The following is a 14,541-nucleotide window of genomic DNA, read 5'->3' on the forward strand; positions in this document are numbered from 1 at the left end:
ATATATGTATACATATACATATAGTTATTTTGCTGCACAAGAAGAATCAGACTTAGAAATAACGTACAATTAACCTGTGAAGGAAATAAAAAATGCAGGCAGACAAAAACAGAGGGACTGGAAATGCTATGTAGTAGTTCACACTCATTTCTTAGAGTTCTTTCGCTACATGTAGCTTCAATTCATTATTGAACAAATGGAATTGATTTGGTTCATCTCATTGTTGAAGAGAGCCATATCCATCAGAATTGATCATCATATAGTAATTTTATTTTATTTTATTTTTTTTTTGAAGCTGGGGTTAAGTGACTTTCCCAGGGTCACACAGCTAGGAAGTGTTAAGTGTCTGAGACCAGATTTGAACTGGGGTCCTCCTGAATTCAAGGCTGGTGCTCTATCCACTGCGCCACCTGGCTGCCCCCGATCATCATATAGCATTGTTGTTGAAGTATATAATGATCTCCTGGCCCTGCTCATTTCACTCAGCATCAGTTCATGTAAGTTTCTCCAGGCCTTTCTGAAATCATCCTGCTGGTCATTTCTTACAGAACAATAATATTCTATAACATTCATATACCACAATTTGCTCAACCATTTTCTCTCTCTCTCTCTCTCTCTCTCTCTCTCTCTCTCTCTCTCTCTCTCTCTCTTTTTTTTTTTTTTTTTTTTCTGAAGCTGGGGTTAAGTAACTTGCCCAGGGTCACACAGCTAGGAAGTGTTAAGTGTCTGAGGCCAGATTTGAACTCAGGTCCTCCTGAATTCAGGGCTGGTGCTCTATCCACTGCGCCACCTAGCTGCCCCCAACCATTCTCCAATTGATGGACATCCACCCAGTTTCTGGCCACTACAAAAAGGGCTGCCACAAACATTTTTGCACATACAGATCCCTTTCCATTCTTTAAAATCTCTTTGGGATATAAGCCCAGTAGTAACACTGCTGGATCAAAGGGTATGCACATTTTGATAACTTTTTGGGCATAGTTCCAAATTGCTCTCCAGAGTGGCTAGATTCTTTCACAACTCCACCAACAATATATCAGTGTCCCAGTTTTCCCACATCCCCTCCAACATTCATCATTATTTGTTCCTGTCATCTTAGCCAATCTGACAGGTGTGTAGTGGTATCTCAGAGTTGTCTTAATTTGCATTTGTCTAATCAGTAGTGATTTGGAACACTCTTTCATATGAGTAGATATAATTTCAATTTCATCATCTGAGAATTGTCTGTTCATATCCTTTGACCATTTATCAATTGGAGAATGGTTTGATTTCTTATAAATTAGAGTAAATTCTCTACATATTTTGGAAATGAGGCCTTTATCAGAACTTTTGACTGTGAAAATGTTTTCCCAGCTTGTTACTTCCCTTCTAATCTTGTCTGCATTAGTTTTGTTTGTACAAAAGCTTTTCAATTTGATATAATCAAAATTTTCTATTTTGTGATAGTTCTTCTTTGGTCACAAATTCCTTCCTCCTCTACAGGTCTGAGAGGTAAACTGTCCTATGTTCTTCTAATTTATTTATTTATAATCTCATTATTTATTCCTATAAAGAAACCCATTTTGATTTTATCTTGGTTTCCTAGTTTCTGCCATGCTAATTTCCAATTTTCCCAGAAGTTTTTGTCAAACAGTGAATTCTTATTCCAAAAGCTGGGGTCCTTGGGTTTGTCAAACACTAGATTATTAAAGTTATTGACTATTTTGTTCTGTGAACCTCACCTGTTCCACTAATCAACTTGTCTATTTCTTAGCCAATACCAAATGGTTTTGGTAACCGCTGCTTTATAATATAGTTTTAGATGTGGTATAGCTAGGCCACCTTCATTTGATTTTTTTTTTTTTTTTTTAATTAGTTACCTTGAAAGTCTTCACCTTTTGTTCTTCCAGATGAATTTTATCATATTTTGGAGGCAGTCTGATTGGTATATCACTAAATAAATAGATTAATTTAGGTGGTATTGTCATCTTTATTATATTTGCTTGACCTATCCAAGAGCACTTAATATTTTTCAATTAGTTAGATTTGATTTTATTTGTATGGAAAGTGTTTTGTAGTTTTCCTCATATAGTTCCTGACTTTCCCTTGGCAGATAGATTTCCAAGTATTTTATACTATTAGCAGTTACTTTAAATGGAAATTCTTTTTTGTAACTCTAACTGTTGGATTTTGTTAGTGGTATATAAGAATGCTGATGACTTATGTGGGTTTATTTTGTATCCTACAGCTTTGGTAAAGGTGTGGATTCAAATGAAGGTTTTTTTGAAGATGAGAAAGACATGGACATGTTTGCAGGCAATGATGAAGGATCCAGTAATCACAGATTGAGAATAAGTGATAGAATAGGGCTAATAGAGGAGGCAATCTAGAGGAGAGGGGATAGAAAAGGATTAACTCATTCATGTGGGATAAATGACAGAGAATATAGTGATACAAGGGATATGATTGATATGAAATGAAGATGAGGAGAGAAGTTGCTACTCTACTACTTCTCTACTTCTACTTTAGAGTGAGTGGTCTCAGTTTTTTATTTAATTTTTCTTTTCTGTAGAGTACAAGTCAAAAGTTCTTAATTAAAAGAGTGAAGGGAAAGCCATAGGATATTTGATATACGATAGAAAGGTTTAGAAGAGCTGCTGTGGAGAGTTGGGTAATAAGTTCATTACATGGACTAAGATTGCCTAGTAGCCAATAAATAAGTAGTAAATAGAACAGTTGTGTGATTTTCACCACTTTTCTTTATTAGTGTATAGAAGCAAAGGCAAAAAAAATTGTGTCTGAGCAAAATGTGGCAGCTAGATGGCAAAGTGGATAGAGTTGCCAGACCTGTAGTCTGGAAAACTCATTTTCCTGAGTTCTAATCCAGCCTCAGGCACTTCATTAGGTAGATGACCCTGGGGAAGTTCCTTAACCCTCTTTGCCTCCATTTCCTCATTTGAGCTGGAGAAGGAAATAGCAAACCACTGCCAAGAAAACCCAAAACAGGATAACAAAGAGTTGGATACGACTAAAAAATGACTGAATGACAACTGGAGCAAAGGCAATGAATGACAGGAGTGATGTAGGGCTGAGGCTTGGCAGGACTGCCCTCCTTATCCATGTTTCCTTCTGAGCATCTTTCTGTTCTCTTCTTTGCATCGTAAAAAGTGTTACAATGGCCTTGTTGTGTTTGACATCACTGTTATTATCTCCCTGACTTGGCCACTTCTACATTTCCCTTCATTTTTCTTTTCAGACCCTCACAATAGAATCAACCCATATTCCAGGGCCCTTGGTTTTTCTTATTCAACTTTCTCAATATCCTTTGAAGACATTAACTTTCTTGAAGAGTCACATTTCTTTTCTCCTTATTTCAGAATTACATAATCATGTGGCTAATTCCAATGCTTGAAATTTGCCTTTCTAGATTTACCTGTATTCTTGTACTTGCACTTACAAATTCTTATTCACCTCTGCTAATTTCATCAGAATTGCTTAAAAGTCTATTGTGTGGTAGATCAGTGGAATAACTTAGATACACATGACACGATAATCAATGATTATAGTAATCTATTGTTGGATAAACCCAAAGACTCCAGCTTCTGAGATAAGAATTCACTATATGAATGATATTTATAAGCAAATTAGGAGAGCAAAGGATAGTTTACCCATCAGATCTTTTGAGAAGGGAGGAATTTATGGTCAAATAAAGGCTAGAGAATGTTATGAAAAGCAAAATGAATAATTTTGATTACTTTAAATTAAAAAGGTTTTGCACAAATAAAACTGATCCAACCAAGGGAAAGGAAGTAGAAAGCTGGAAAAAAAAATTTATAATCAGTGTTTCTCAAAGGCCTTATTTCTAAAATACATAGAAAACTGGCTCAAATTTATAAAAATACAACACATTTTCAAAAGATAAGAACAGACAATTTTCAGATGAAGAAATTAAAACCATCTATAGTACATGAAAAAAAATGCTCTAAATCACTATTGATTAAAGAAATGCAAATTAAAACAGTTCTGCATCTCATACCTATCAAATTCATTAAGATGACAGAAGAAGATAATGATAATGTTGGAGGGAGTGTGGGAAAACTGGGAAACTAATGCCTTGTTGGTGGAGTTGTGAACTGATCGAACCATTCTGGAAAGCCCAAAGAGCTATCAAACTGTGCATACCCTTTAACCCAGCAGTGCCATTACTAGATGTGTACCCCAAACAAAACATAAAAGAGGGGAAAAGACCCACAAGTGCAAAACGTTTGTGTAGCCCCTTCTGTGGTGGCAAGGAATTGGAAAATCAATAGATGGCCATCATTTGAGGAATGGCTGAATAAGATGCTGCTGCTGCTAGTTTTCAGGTATGATTTCTTGAAATGACAATACCCAGGCTATATAATAATATATCTTTTTTTTTTTTTTTCATATTGTGGTTTTTCAAGAAGTCCAATTATTCTTTTTTTTTTTTTTTTTTTCTCCTCCCCTGAGGCTGGGGTTAAGTGACTTGCCCAGGGTCACACAGCTAGGAAGTATTAAGTGTCTGAGACAGATTTGAACTCTGGTCCTCCTGAATTCAAGGCTGGTGCTCTATCCACTGTGCCACCTAGCTTCCCCCAGTCCAATTATTCTTAAAATCTCTTTGACCTCTTTTCGAGGTCAGTTGTTTTTGGTATAAAATATGTTAAAATTTACTAATTTTTCAGTCTTTTGAATTTATCATATTTTTCCCTCTTACATAATCATTAGCTTCTCTTTGGTTCTTTATAAGTTTCTGGTATTACATTTCTTGGATATATTTTTCAACACTCATTTTTGTAAGATTTTGAGTTCTAAATTTTTGTCTTTTCCCTCTTCCTCAAGACAGCAAGCAATATGATGTAGGTCATACATATATAATCATATTAAACATTTCCACGTTAGTCATGTTGTGAAAGAAGAATCAGAACAAAAGGGGAAAACCACAAGAAAGAAAAAAACCAAAATAGTGAAAATAGCTTACTTTACTCTGCATTTAGACTCCATAGTTATTTCTCTGAATATGGATAATATTTTCCAATATTGTCTTGGATCAATGTATTGCTGAGAAGAGCAGTCTATCAAAGTTGATCATTGCACAGTATTGCTGTTACATAGTAACAATGTTCTGGTTCTACTCACTTCACTCAGTATCAGTTTGTGGAAGTGTTTCCAGGTTTTTCTGAAATCTACTTATCGTTTCATATGTAACAACAGTATTCCATTATATTAAAATACCACAAATTAATCAGCCAATGCCCAGTTGATGGGCATCCCCTCAATTTCCAATTCTTTGCCACCATAAAAGAGCTGTTATAAACTTTTTTTTGTATGGATGGATCCTTTTCCCTTTTTTATGATCTCTTTGGTATACATACCTAGTAGTCATATTGCTGAATTAAGGAGTATTGTATTACTTTTAAGGATATGGAAAAACTTTTTGGTAATATTATTGAAGAATTCATGATGATGATGATGAGAATTCATAGAATTCTTGGTAGAAGAGGCATCTAAGATAGCAAATTGGAAATTCCCAAAAGAGGTATTGTGGGTGAGTAGAAAGCACAGGGTTTTTAGTGTTAGAATAATGATAGAAAAGTAGAGAAAATCTTTAGTAAGCACTTACTTTGTACCAATCACTGTGCCAAGCTCTGGTTATACAAATACAAGACAGACAGTCCCTGACCTCAAGGAATTTGCATTCAATTCAAACAAGAAGATATGATAAAGTTGAAAAGGAGTTGGGGGAAAGGTACAGAAATAATGTGGAATTTCATGGGCTGAGCTGGATTTGAACTATGCATGACCAGTTTGGATGCTTCCTCAAATTCACGTCCTTGGGAGGAAATTACCAATTGAAAATATCTTTAGTTGAATCCTACCTCTGCTGCTTGTACCTGTGTGATTTTGGTCCAGTCACTTAATTTTTCAACATCTTAGTTTTCTCATCTATAAAGTGAGGGAGTTCCGTTAAATTAGAAGTGTTTAACCTGGTATCTATGAACTTTTAATTTAATAATTTGGTAACTATATACTAATATAATTTTTCTCTTTTTTGAGTCTGCATATTTTGTTTATTTTTTAAATACATTATTTTGAGAAGAGGCTCATGGGTTTCATCAACCAAAAATGGTACATGATAAAAAAAAGTTAGGAACTTCTAAGCTTGGATGATATTTAAGATTCTTTCTTGATCTAAATTCCATCAGGTTTGGTGTTTTTTTTTTTTTGCAGTCAGGTTGTGTATAGGCTTAGCAGTGGATTATATATTTTTCAGTGGAACTTAGCTAAATTAGTTATTAGAAAAACTCAGAATCTTGGCTACAGATGATTTTTTTTTAGCCATAGTAACACATAGAGACCACTGCTAAGACATAGAGATTATAGTTTAAGTAATGTGGAAGAGAGTGCCAATGCCTATAAAAATTGCAACTTTTAGAAGTATCTTAGTCATTCTTGTCACTAAGCTTTAGTAAGGGGAATCAAATGGAAGAAGAAAAAAACCACCTGATGACTGAAAATTGTACCATGTTACCCAGGCATGTAAACTAAATAAAATTTTGCCTTCATGTGATTTGTGACTGAACTTACCTAAATTTTGATGTACAATCATGTGCTAGAAATTTATTTTTATTTGTTGCTATAATTGCAAATATTCACTTTTACCTTAAAATGCCTTCTTTCACTTTTAGGCATTATCCAATTGGTTTGCTGTTTGATCTTCTTGCATCAAATACAGCTCTTCCTTGGAACATCACAGTACATTTTAAGGTACAGTTTAAGTAGCATTTCCCATTTCTGATTTCAGATTGAGTGAGTATTAAGAGTGGAATTAAAAAGTAAAATTTTTTGAGTTTTTCATCCTTCTGGCATTATTTAGTGGGCCTTTTTATACTATCTTCTGAACTCTTGGCAAAGTTGTTTAAATATTTATTAATATTATTTAAGGAAGATATTTATGATTAGAAGTAATTTTTTGAGAGCTTGTTTAAAGCTTCAAGTATAGTGTTATCAAATTCTAGCCAATACTGCTTTGATTTATTGACCTAAGAGAAAGGAAGGCCAGCACAAGTTGACTCAGAATGAAAACAGTTTTGAAAAGTATTTTCCTCTTGGAACTTTTTTTTTTTAAATACCCCATGGCTGAAGTTTTGGAGGGTCACCATTTTTCTCCTAACATTCCTTAAGGCAGTAGATAGCATTTTTCAGACCATACTTCTCACTCACCTATTCAAAGGACGGTCTGTGTACATTCTCTTCCTTTCTTCATTTCCCCCTTACACAAAGAAGTCCTGTCTGTAAGTAAAGGGAGCTATTGAGCTGCACTCCAAACAGAGCTGTCACTAACATGCAGAAGAACACATGGTCATGCAGCAGTCTGGTGGATGAGTTTAGGAAGTGATTGGAAGAGGACAGTGCTAAGACATTAGGTATTCATAAGTGTTTTAATTTTCAGGGGGCTAAGTGTTTTGTGGTATATAATTTCTATATATTCTGGAAAGTTGGTGATATAAAAAACTCAGGTAAATAAATGAAGTTTTCTATCTGGTAAAATTCAGTCATTAGGGGACAATGCTTAAGGAAAATCAGACATTCTTATACCAAGTTAGTCTTTGATCTAGAGAGGGCCTACACTGTATGAATACTGAAACTGAATCCTCAGTTACACCCTTAACAAAGTCATAAGGGAACTTTCAGGTCTGCATTTAGGCCACTAACACAGTAGAGGTGTTCATGCCCTGTTGGTGATTTGCACCCTAGAAAGAATTTCGTTTTTATTAAGTCAAGATCTTAAGAAAATAGTCATTAATTTAAAAAACAATTTTTAGCTTTAACATTCTTACTATATTGAATGAAAGAAACTCTTTTTTTGTTTAACAATATACATGATGCTATGATTGCCTGCTAATATCTTTTTGTTGCTACTATATATATAATTTAATATATTATATAATATAATGTAATTTATAATCTAGTCATTAGTTTTTTCTCCACTCTATTCTATGTTTGTATGTAGTTAATGGTACTCTTTCTGCCCCTGTAGCTAACATTAAAAAATCGAACATTTGGTTTGGCCTATTGTATTCTAACCTTTTCCACCAAAAACCAAAACAAACTAAAATTTTATTATTTCAAATGTCCAAAAGCACTTGGTTTCCACAGGGTACCTGAAGTCTGAAAGAGGAATTGCCTATCACCCATTGCAAAAAATCAGAAGTTTTTAACCTTATAATGTTGTATCAGAAGAAAACTCAACTAAGAGAGGTGAGGGAAAAGGCTATCACTCTAGTAACTTATTTCAAGGGACCAGGATAGATAGGCCCTAAAAATAAGCCTTGGGGAAACAGGGTAAAGAGGCTGCAGCTGATGGGGTTAGGGCTCCAGTCCTCCTCTTTATCTAGTCCTGTTACTTTATGGGTACTGAAGATAACACAAAATTTCAGATAATTTGAAATGAAGGTTTTAGGAACCTGAAATAGTAACTTCCACATATTAGTTGCTGTTTTATTGCAGAATATATACATTCTTTATAAGGCTTAAGAAAAATCTTTTCAAGCCATCTTCCTTTCTGGGCAAAACATTCATAGAATAATATTTTTACTATACTTTTCTGAGATTCATGTTTTCTGGAAATGTGCAAATTGATATCAGCTTAGGTTTAGTAAAATAAAAATAAATTATACATTTACATGTTAACAACTAGCTTTTGTAAAAAGCAATTTCACAGTTAAAAAGCTAAACTAATTAACAGTACCCTATTCAGGGCAGTAGCTCATTCTGTTAGGTGCTTGGAGAGCTTCTGATATCAGTTTTTGATATAAAATGTTCATATACAGTTTTTAGTTTGTTTTAAATATTGTTGATAATTTTGTTTTGACACATAAATGGTTTCCAAAGTGTTTAAAAAGCCCACTTTAACAAAAAAAAAATTGCAAAACTAGACTTTTTTATTTAATCCTGGAAGTAATAGGAAGCCAGTGGAGCTTACCGAGTAAGGGGATATATGGTCAAATATATAATTGAGAAAAATGAGAGGTGGACAGATTGGAGTAGGAAGAGAGTCGAGGAAAGAACCAGTTTAGGAAAAGCACTATAGTAGTCTAGGCAAGAGGAGCTTCATCTACCATTGTGGCTGTTTCAGTGGGCAAAATGGGGCATATACAAGAAATGTTGTGAAGATAGAAAGGCTAAACCTCTAAACTTTGAATAGCAAAGACTTGCCTTATGGAAACTTGATTGTCTTTGTACAATTAAATGTTTAATGAGTGTTTATTGCTTTGATTTTTGTTTATATTTTGTTTTACAATGGCATATAATATTTTGAAGCCTCAAATAATATAGAGTATTTTTATTTTGATATGTGGTAGATAGCTTAAAAAACCATTTGGCCTTGGGGTTGAAATAATCCCTATATTGAATGTAAAAATGATCCTTCCTTTGGGCAAGGAGTGGGGAAAAACACTTTATTCTATATATTCAAAATTGTAATATGCATTTTTCCCTGTCATGACACTCTTATTTTTCAGATATTGAGAACTCAAAGGGAAAAAAACCACCCTCTTTCTACAGCAATTTTTGTTATGGTAGAGGAAGTTTATTTTTTGAAAAGACCATAAAATGTTTAGTTGTTGTTCTGTTGGTCTTCAATTAAAAATTGAAAAAATGTAAACATTTAAATGTAAGCCACGTGAGGAAAATAAGAAAGTAAGAAGGAAGGTTAATTTTATTGATGTGGGGATAAAATTACAATTTTCATATGGTTATTTCACTTATCTTGTATAGCCCATCTTATGACTTTCTTTTTATTCCTTATGTGATAGAGTTTTCCAGAGAAAGATCTTCTACATTGTCCATCCAAGGATACAGTTGAAGCCCATTTTATGTCTTGTATGAAAGAAGCTGATGCTTTAAAACATAAAAGTCAAGTCATCAATGAAATGCAGAAAAAGGATCATAAACAGCTCTGGATGGGATTACAGAATGGTAAATATAGCACTATATACTGTTTGAAACCCTTTAAAAATTATTTCACATTAATTTTTTTCCACATTATTAAATTTATAAGACAAAACAAATATCCAAACAAGACAAAGAAATAAAATTTTGCATGAATTAACTTTGATAAAAGTGTAGTATATTTGTGAACAGTACTTCTTATTTTTATATAATTTGAAGTAATTATAATTGAAGTTTTAAAAAATGTTCTGTATAAAGTGATTTATTAGGTTTTTTTCCCCATCCACATTTATGAAAGATATAATTTTATATTCCTCTCTCCTTTTATTATGTGTCTTTTTATATTTAGATTATTTTTCCATGTGGAATTTACTGTGATATATCACATAAGATACTTGTTTAAATTCATTTTCTGCCAAACTACAATCCAATATTCCCTGACGATTTTGGTGAATAATAAGTTCCTTCCCCAGTAATTTATGTTCTTAAGTTTATCATATACTATAGTGTCATATTCATTTCTTTCAGACTTTTAGTTATGTTTTCTACTCATCTACTTTGCTGGGGTTTTTTTGTTTTTTGTTTTTTTTTTTTAATTTTTACCAGATAATTTGGAAAATTCACTGTTTTCAGACATAACTTGAGATCTAGTAATACTATTACCCCTTCATGCTTAACTTAAAAAAAAAAACAAAAACCTTTCCCTTGGTGTTTTTGCTCTTTTGTTCTTTATTGATTCTGTTGATTTTTAAAAATTAAATTGGTACATTAAATATAGAGATAAATTTGGATTTTTTTTCATTGAATTAGCCTAGTTTAGGCATGAAAATAAAATATCTCTTCATTTATTTGGATCTATTTATTTTTTAAAAATATTTTTTCAGATCTGTCCTTCCTATTGCAACCCTTTCCCAGTAGAGCAGCGACAAACAAAACCCTTACAAATACACATAATCCAATAAAACAACTTCGCATGTTGATCATGTTCATGTATGTGTGTCTGTCTGGCTGTTTCTCATTTTAAGTACATCATTGCTGTGGTTTGGCAGGAAGTAAGTGGTATGATTCACTTTTATTTTTCTGGATTCCTGATTTATCATTGCATTGATCAGAGTTCTGATGTCTTTTGAAGTTGTTTTTCCCTATAATGTTGTCATTGTGGAAATTCTCTTAATTTTGCTCATTTTACTCTGTTTTAAATCTAAAAATGATTTCCACTGAAATTGTCCATTTTGTCATTCTCATGACATGATATTTCTTATTCATGTATCATAATTTGTTTAGTGTTCCTTGATTTACAGTTTGGGGCTGCCATGAAAAGAGGTGCTTTAATTACAGGATGTATGAAGTCTGTGCAGTTTTAAGTACTCATAGCTTAACTAACTTAGCTTAATTAACTAATAGCTATTGTTTTTCTCTTTCATATTTGCCCATCTGATCTCATTTTTTAATCCATAAAAAATTGTTTTGTAGTTCTGTTTATGTAAATCTGATACATATTTTGGTAGGTTAACTTCCAGACATTTAATGCATTTTGTTGTCATTTGAAATAGCATTTTTATTTCTATTGAGTTTTTTCCAATTTTTACTGGTATTATAAAGAAATATCTAATGACTAATAATTGATTGAAAAGCAATACGATGTTCATTTGTTGAATGTTAAGAGAATGGTGTTTTTCAGTTTTGCCCCAAGTAAGTACTTAGTTTTGGCACATATATAAAACTAGAGAACATCCAGTAAATAAATTATTTTGAGTGTCTATTGCATTACTTGCAGTGTTGACAATCAATGCAAATTAAATATTAGAACATTTGGAGGAGAGAGAGAGAGAGAGAGAGAGAGAGAGAGAGAGAGTGAGTGTGTGTGTGTGTGTGTGTGTGTGTGTGTGTGTGTGTGTGTGTGTGTACACACATGTAAAAACTTTTAAAAAGGTTTCCCATTGCTTACCAAACTGTTGTTTGTCCATAGTGATTGAATAAGGCTAAAATGACATCATATTGGGATCAATGTACAGTGTGTATAGCTGTGGCTGATCAGGCCAATATGAACTTAGAAGACTCTACCACAGTTGGGCACAAATAGTTCACAATGTGAACATTTGGGATGGAGATGTCTCTAAATTTGCATTTCTTTTGAGCTACTGATCTGTTTTATTTATAGACTGTAGCTCCTTCTTTGATGAGGGCATGCTGTGCTAGACAGTTCTGTGCCAGTTTCTCCCATGTCTCATAATCGATATCAAAGTTCTTTAGAGAGACCTTGATAAAGCATAAAGAACTGACTGGTAGCCTGTGTTGATATATGGTGTTCTGTGCTTAGCCAACTACTGCTCTCCACAACTTACGTCTTCTCATGCTTCCCTCAGGTCTTCATGCCAGTGCTATTTCCTCTGTAGAGCCTTATCTGATCCCCTACCACTAACTTCACAAGAAAGTGTTCCCCATCAGATTACTTATTTTGGCTACCTCTGTCCTTTGCACTTATTTTACTTATGTGGTCTTGTATGCATTGCAAGTTTCCTTAGTTTAGGGACTAAGCAAGGAACTTTTATATCCATGCTACTAGGCATAATAATCTTTTGTCTGTCTCTGGTGTTAAAGGAAGATTTTTTAGAATACTCATGGATGAAGGAAAATCTCTTCAGATGATGTTAGATAGTTTAGATAAAGGCATGGAACTTGGAATAAGAGAAGGGAAAAATTAAAACTAACTCATTTGGCTGGCATGTAGGGCTCCTGGTAAAAAACATTATAAATATGTAAATAAAAATACATTTTTTAAGCCTTGAAATTGAGTTTTGATATTAATATTGAATATCATATATCTGGCATAAAAAGCAAGAACATCTAAGGGAGTGTTTTGAAAAGGAGTAGTCAAAATTAGAAAAGACCTTTTGGATTAACTTTTAGTAGGTTGGAGTTGTACAATTTCTATGTAGAGAATGTTGCAGGTATTGTCTACCTTGATACAAACAACTTCAAAGAAGTTCTCAGATTTGTTACTACAATTAAGAGATAAGGGTAGCAGAATATAGTATGCAAGCAACTATGTATAAACAAGTTACTTACAGATTAAATTAGAGTTCATTTCAGTGAGAACTAACATTAAGGGAGACTGAGGAAGCCTTCTTACAGAAGTAAAGCCTTTAACTAAGATTTGAATGAAACCAAATAATTTATTTGGATTTATATTTGCAAATTAACTTTTTATTATTAGGAAAGTTTTTCCTTAAAACAACAACAACCAGTAATTTATGTTATATGAAAAAGTTAAAGGTTATTTTCTAACTTTTGGTTAGTTATAGATGAAAATCTGTCAAAATTGTGACATAGCAGATGGCACAGTTCTTTTGATAAGAAGGGCACCTGTCTTTAGAACATAACAACTAAATGAAAAGTTTAAACATTTTTGAATACTTTCAAATGCTAATTTTAATTTCCCAGACCTCTGTGAAAGAGAAATAAGTAAAGCTTATGAAACTAAGACAACTCTTTTAAGACATCCTGAGTCTTTCAGTGTGTTTTTATAGGTTTTCATTTTAGATCTAACGATTTTTAACCTCCCTGTGAAACATGGTTGATGACCACAAAAAAGAAAAGAAAGTACCATTTGTATTAGCAACAAGGCAGTTATCACTACATCTGCAGGTTGGTTTTTCTATGAAACTTCAAGCAATTTTTCTTAAAATCTTTTTTTTCAGAAGCTGTTTCTCTAAGTTTTATTAGAGAATTTCTTTCAAATTCCATTAACCCAGTGTAAAATTCATACATTTTACCTTGTTTCTATAAATGCAAAATTTAAGATTCTAACAACAATTTAAAAAAAAGACAAAAGAATTAAAGCAGGTTGTTCAAGTAAGCCAGGGTTTAATTGAACTGCGCAATCAAAAAGACATATAACCTTTCAGTTGTCAATAAAGATTTTTTTCTAATAGGGAACTCAATCTATAGTAGTTTGGCATCTTCATTCAGAATAAGAGGTGATTTCTAGAATGTGTGATTAACCAAAAATGATTCAAAAGTTGTGTTGTTTGAAATTTAAGAAACTTGCTTTCACAGCTGTGAATTGTTAAATTGAGTTTGAGACTAGACCAGGTAAAGTGCTGAGAATAGATATAAAACCCAAAAGTCTAATTTTAACAATCCCCACTTTTCTTTGAAAAATTAGGGTTCAGTTCAGTGCAAATAGCATTTATTAAGCAATTATTATTGGAAGGCCTTTTAGTAGACGGGGCTCATAGATCAGAAAACATAATTCTTGTGTTCAGGCATTTTTATTCTTTGGATGGATTTTACAAATACATAAATAAGTATAAAGTAAATACCAACATAGGATTAATTTTTTGCAAATGCAATTCTGGATGTTAGGAATGTTATTGCTTTAAAAAAAAAAAAAGGAAGAAAAATTTAAAAGCCAGTAATTTATATTACAACTTTATAAAGACAGAAACATTGACTCTGACTGGAGTGATCAGCGAAAGCCTCATTTAGGAAGTGGCTTCTTTGTTATGCTTTGAAGGAAACTAGGGGTTCTTAGAAGTAGAAGTGAGGAAGGAGTATATTTTAGTCACAGACTCAGGAGATGGA

The 14,541-nt window shown here is 33.0% G+C and overlaps 1 protein-coding gene across 3 annotated transcripts in view; it reads left to right on the forward strand.

Annotated features, from left to right (window-relative positions):
• The window catches only part of ATG5 (autophagy related 5), a 131,638-nt gene that overhangs the window by 22,563 nt on the left and 94,534 nt on the right, over positions 1 to 14,541 (forward strand). For 2 of the 3 annotated variants that reach the window (XM_074310183.1, XM_074310184.1), the window contains exons 4-5: positions 6,690 to 6,768; positions 9,819 to 9,981. In XM_074310183.1, the coding sequence (XP_074166284.1) occupies positions 6,690 to 6,768; positions 9,819 to 9,981 (242 nt within the window). Of the gene's footprint in view, positions 1 to 373; positions 498 to 6,689; positions 6,769 to 9,818; positions 9,982 to 14,541 lie in introns of those variants that run through there. The other variant, XM_074310185.1, reaches the window with a different exon arrangement.

The sequence above is a fragment of the Sminthopsis crassicaudata genome, chromosome 4, assembly GCF_048593235.1.
Source record: "Sminthopsis crassicaudata isolate SCR6 chromosome 4, ASM4859323v1, whole genome shotgun sequence".
Lineage (NCBI taxonomy): Eukaryota > Metazoa > Chordata > Mammalia > Dasyuromorphia > Dasyuridae > Sminthopsis > Sminthopsis crassicaudata.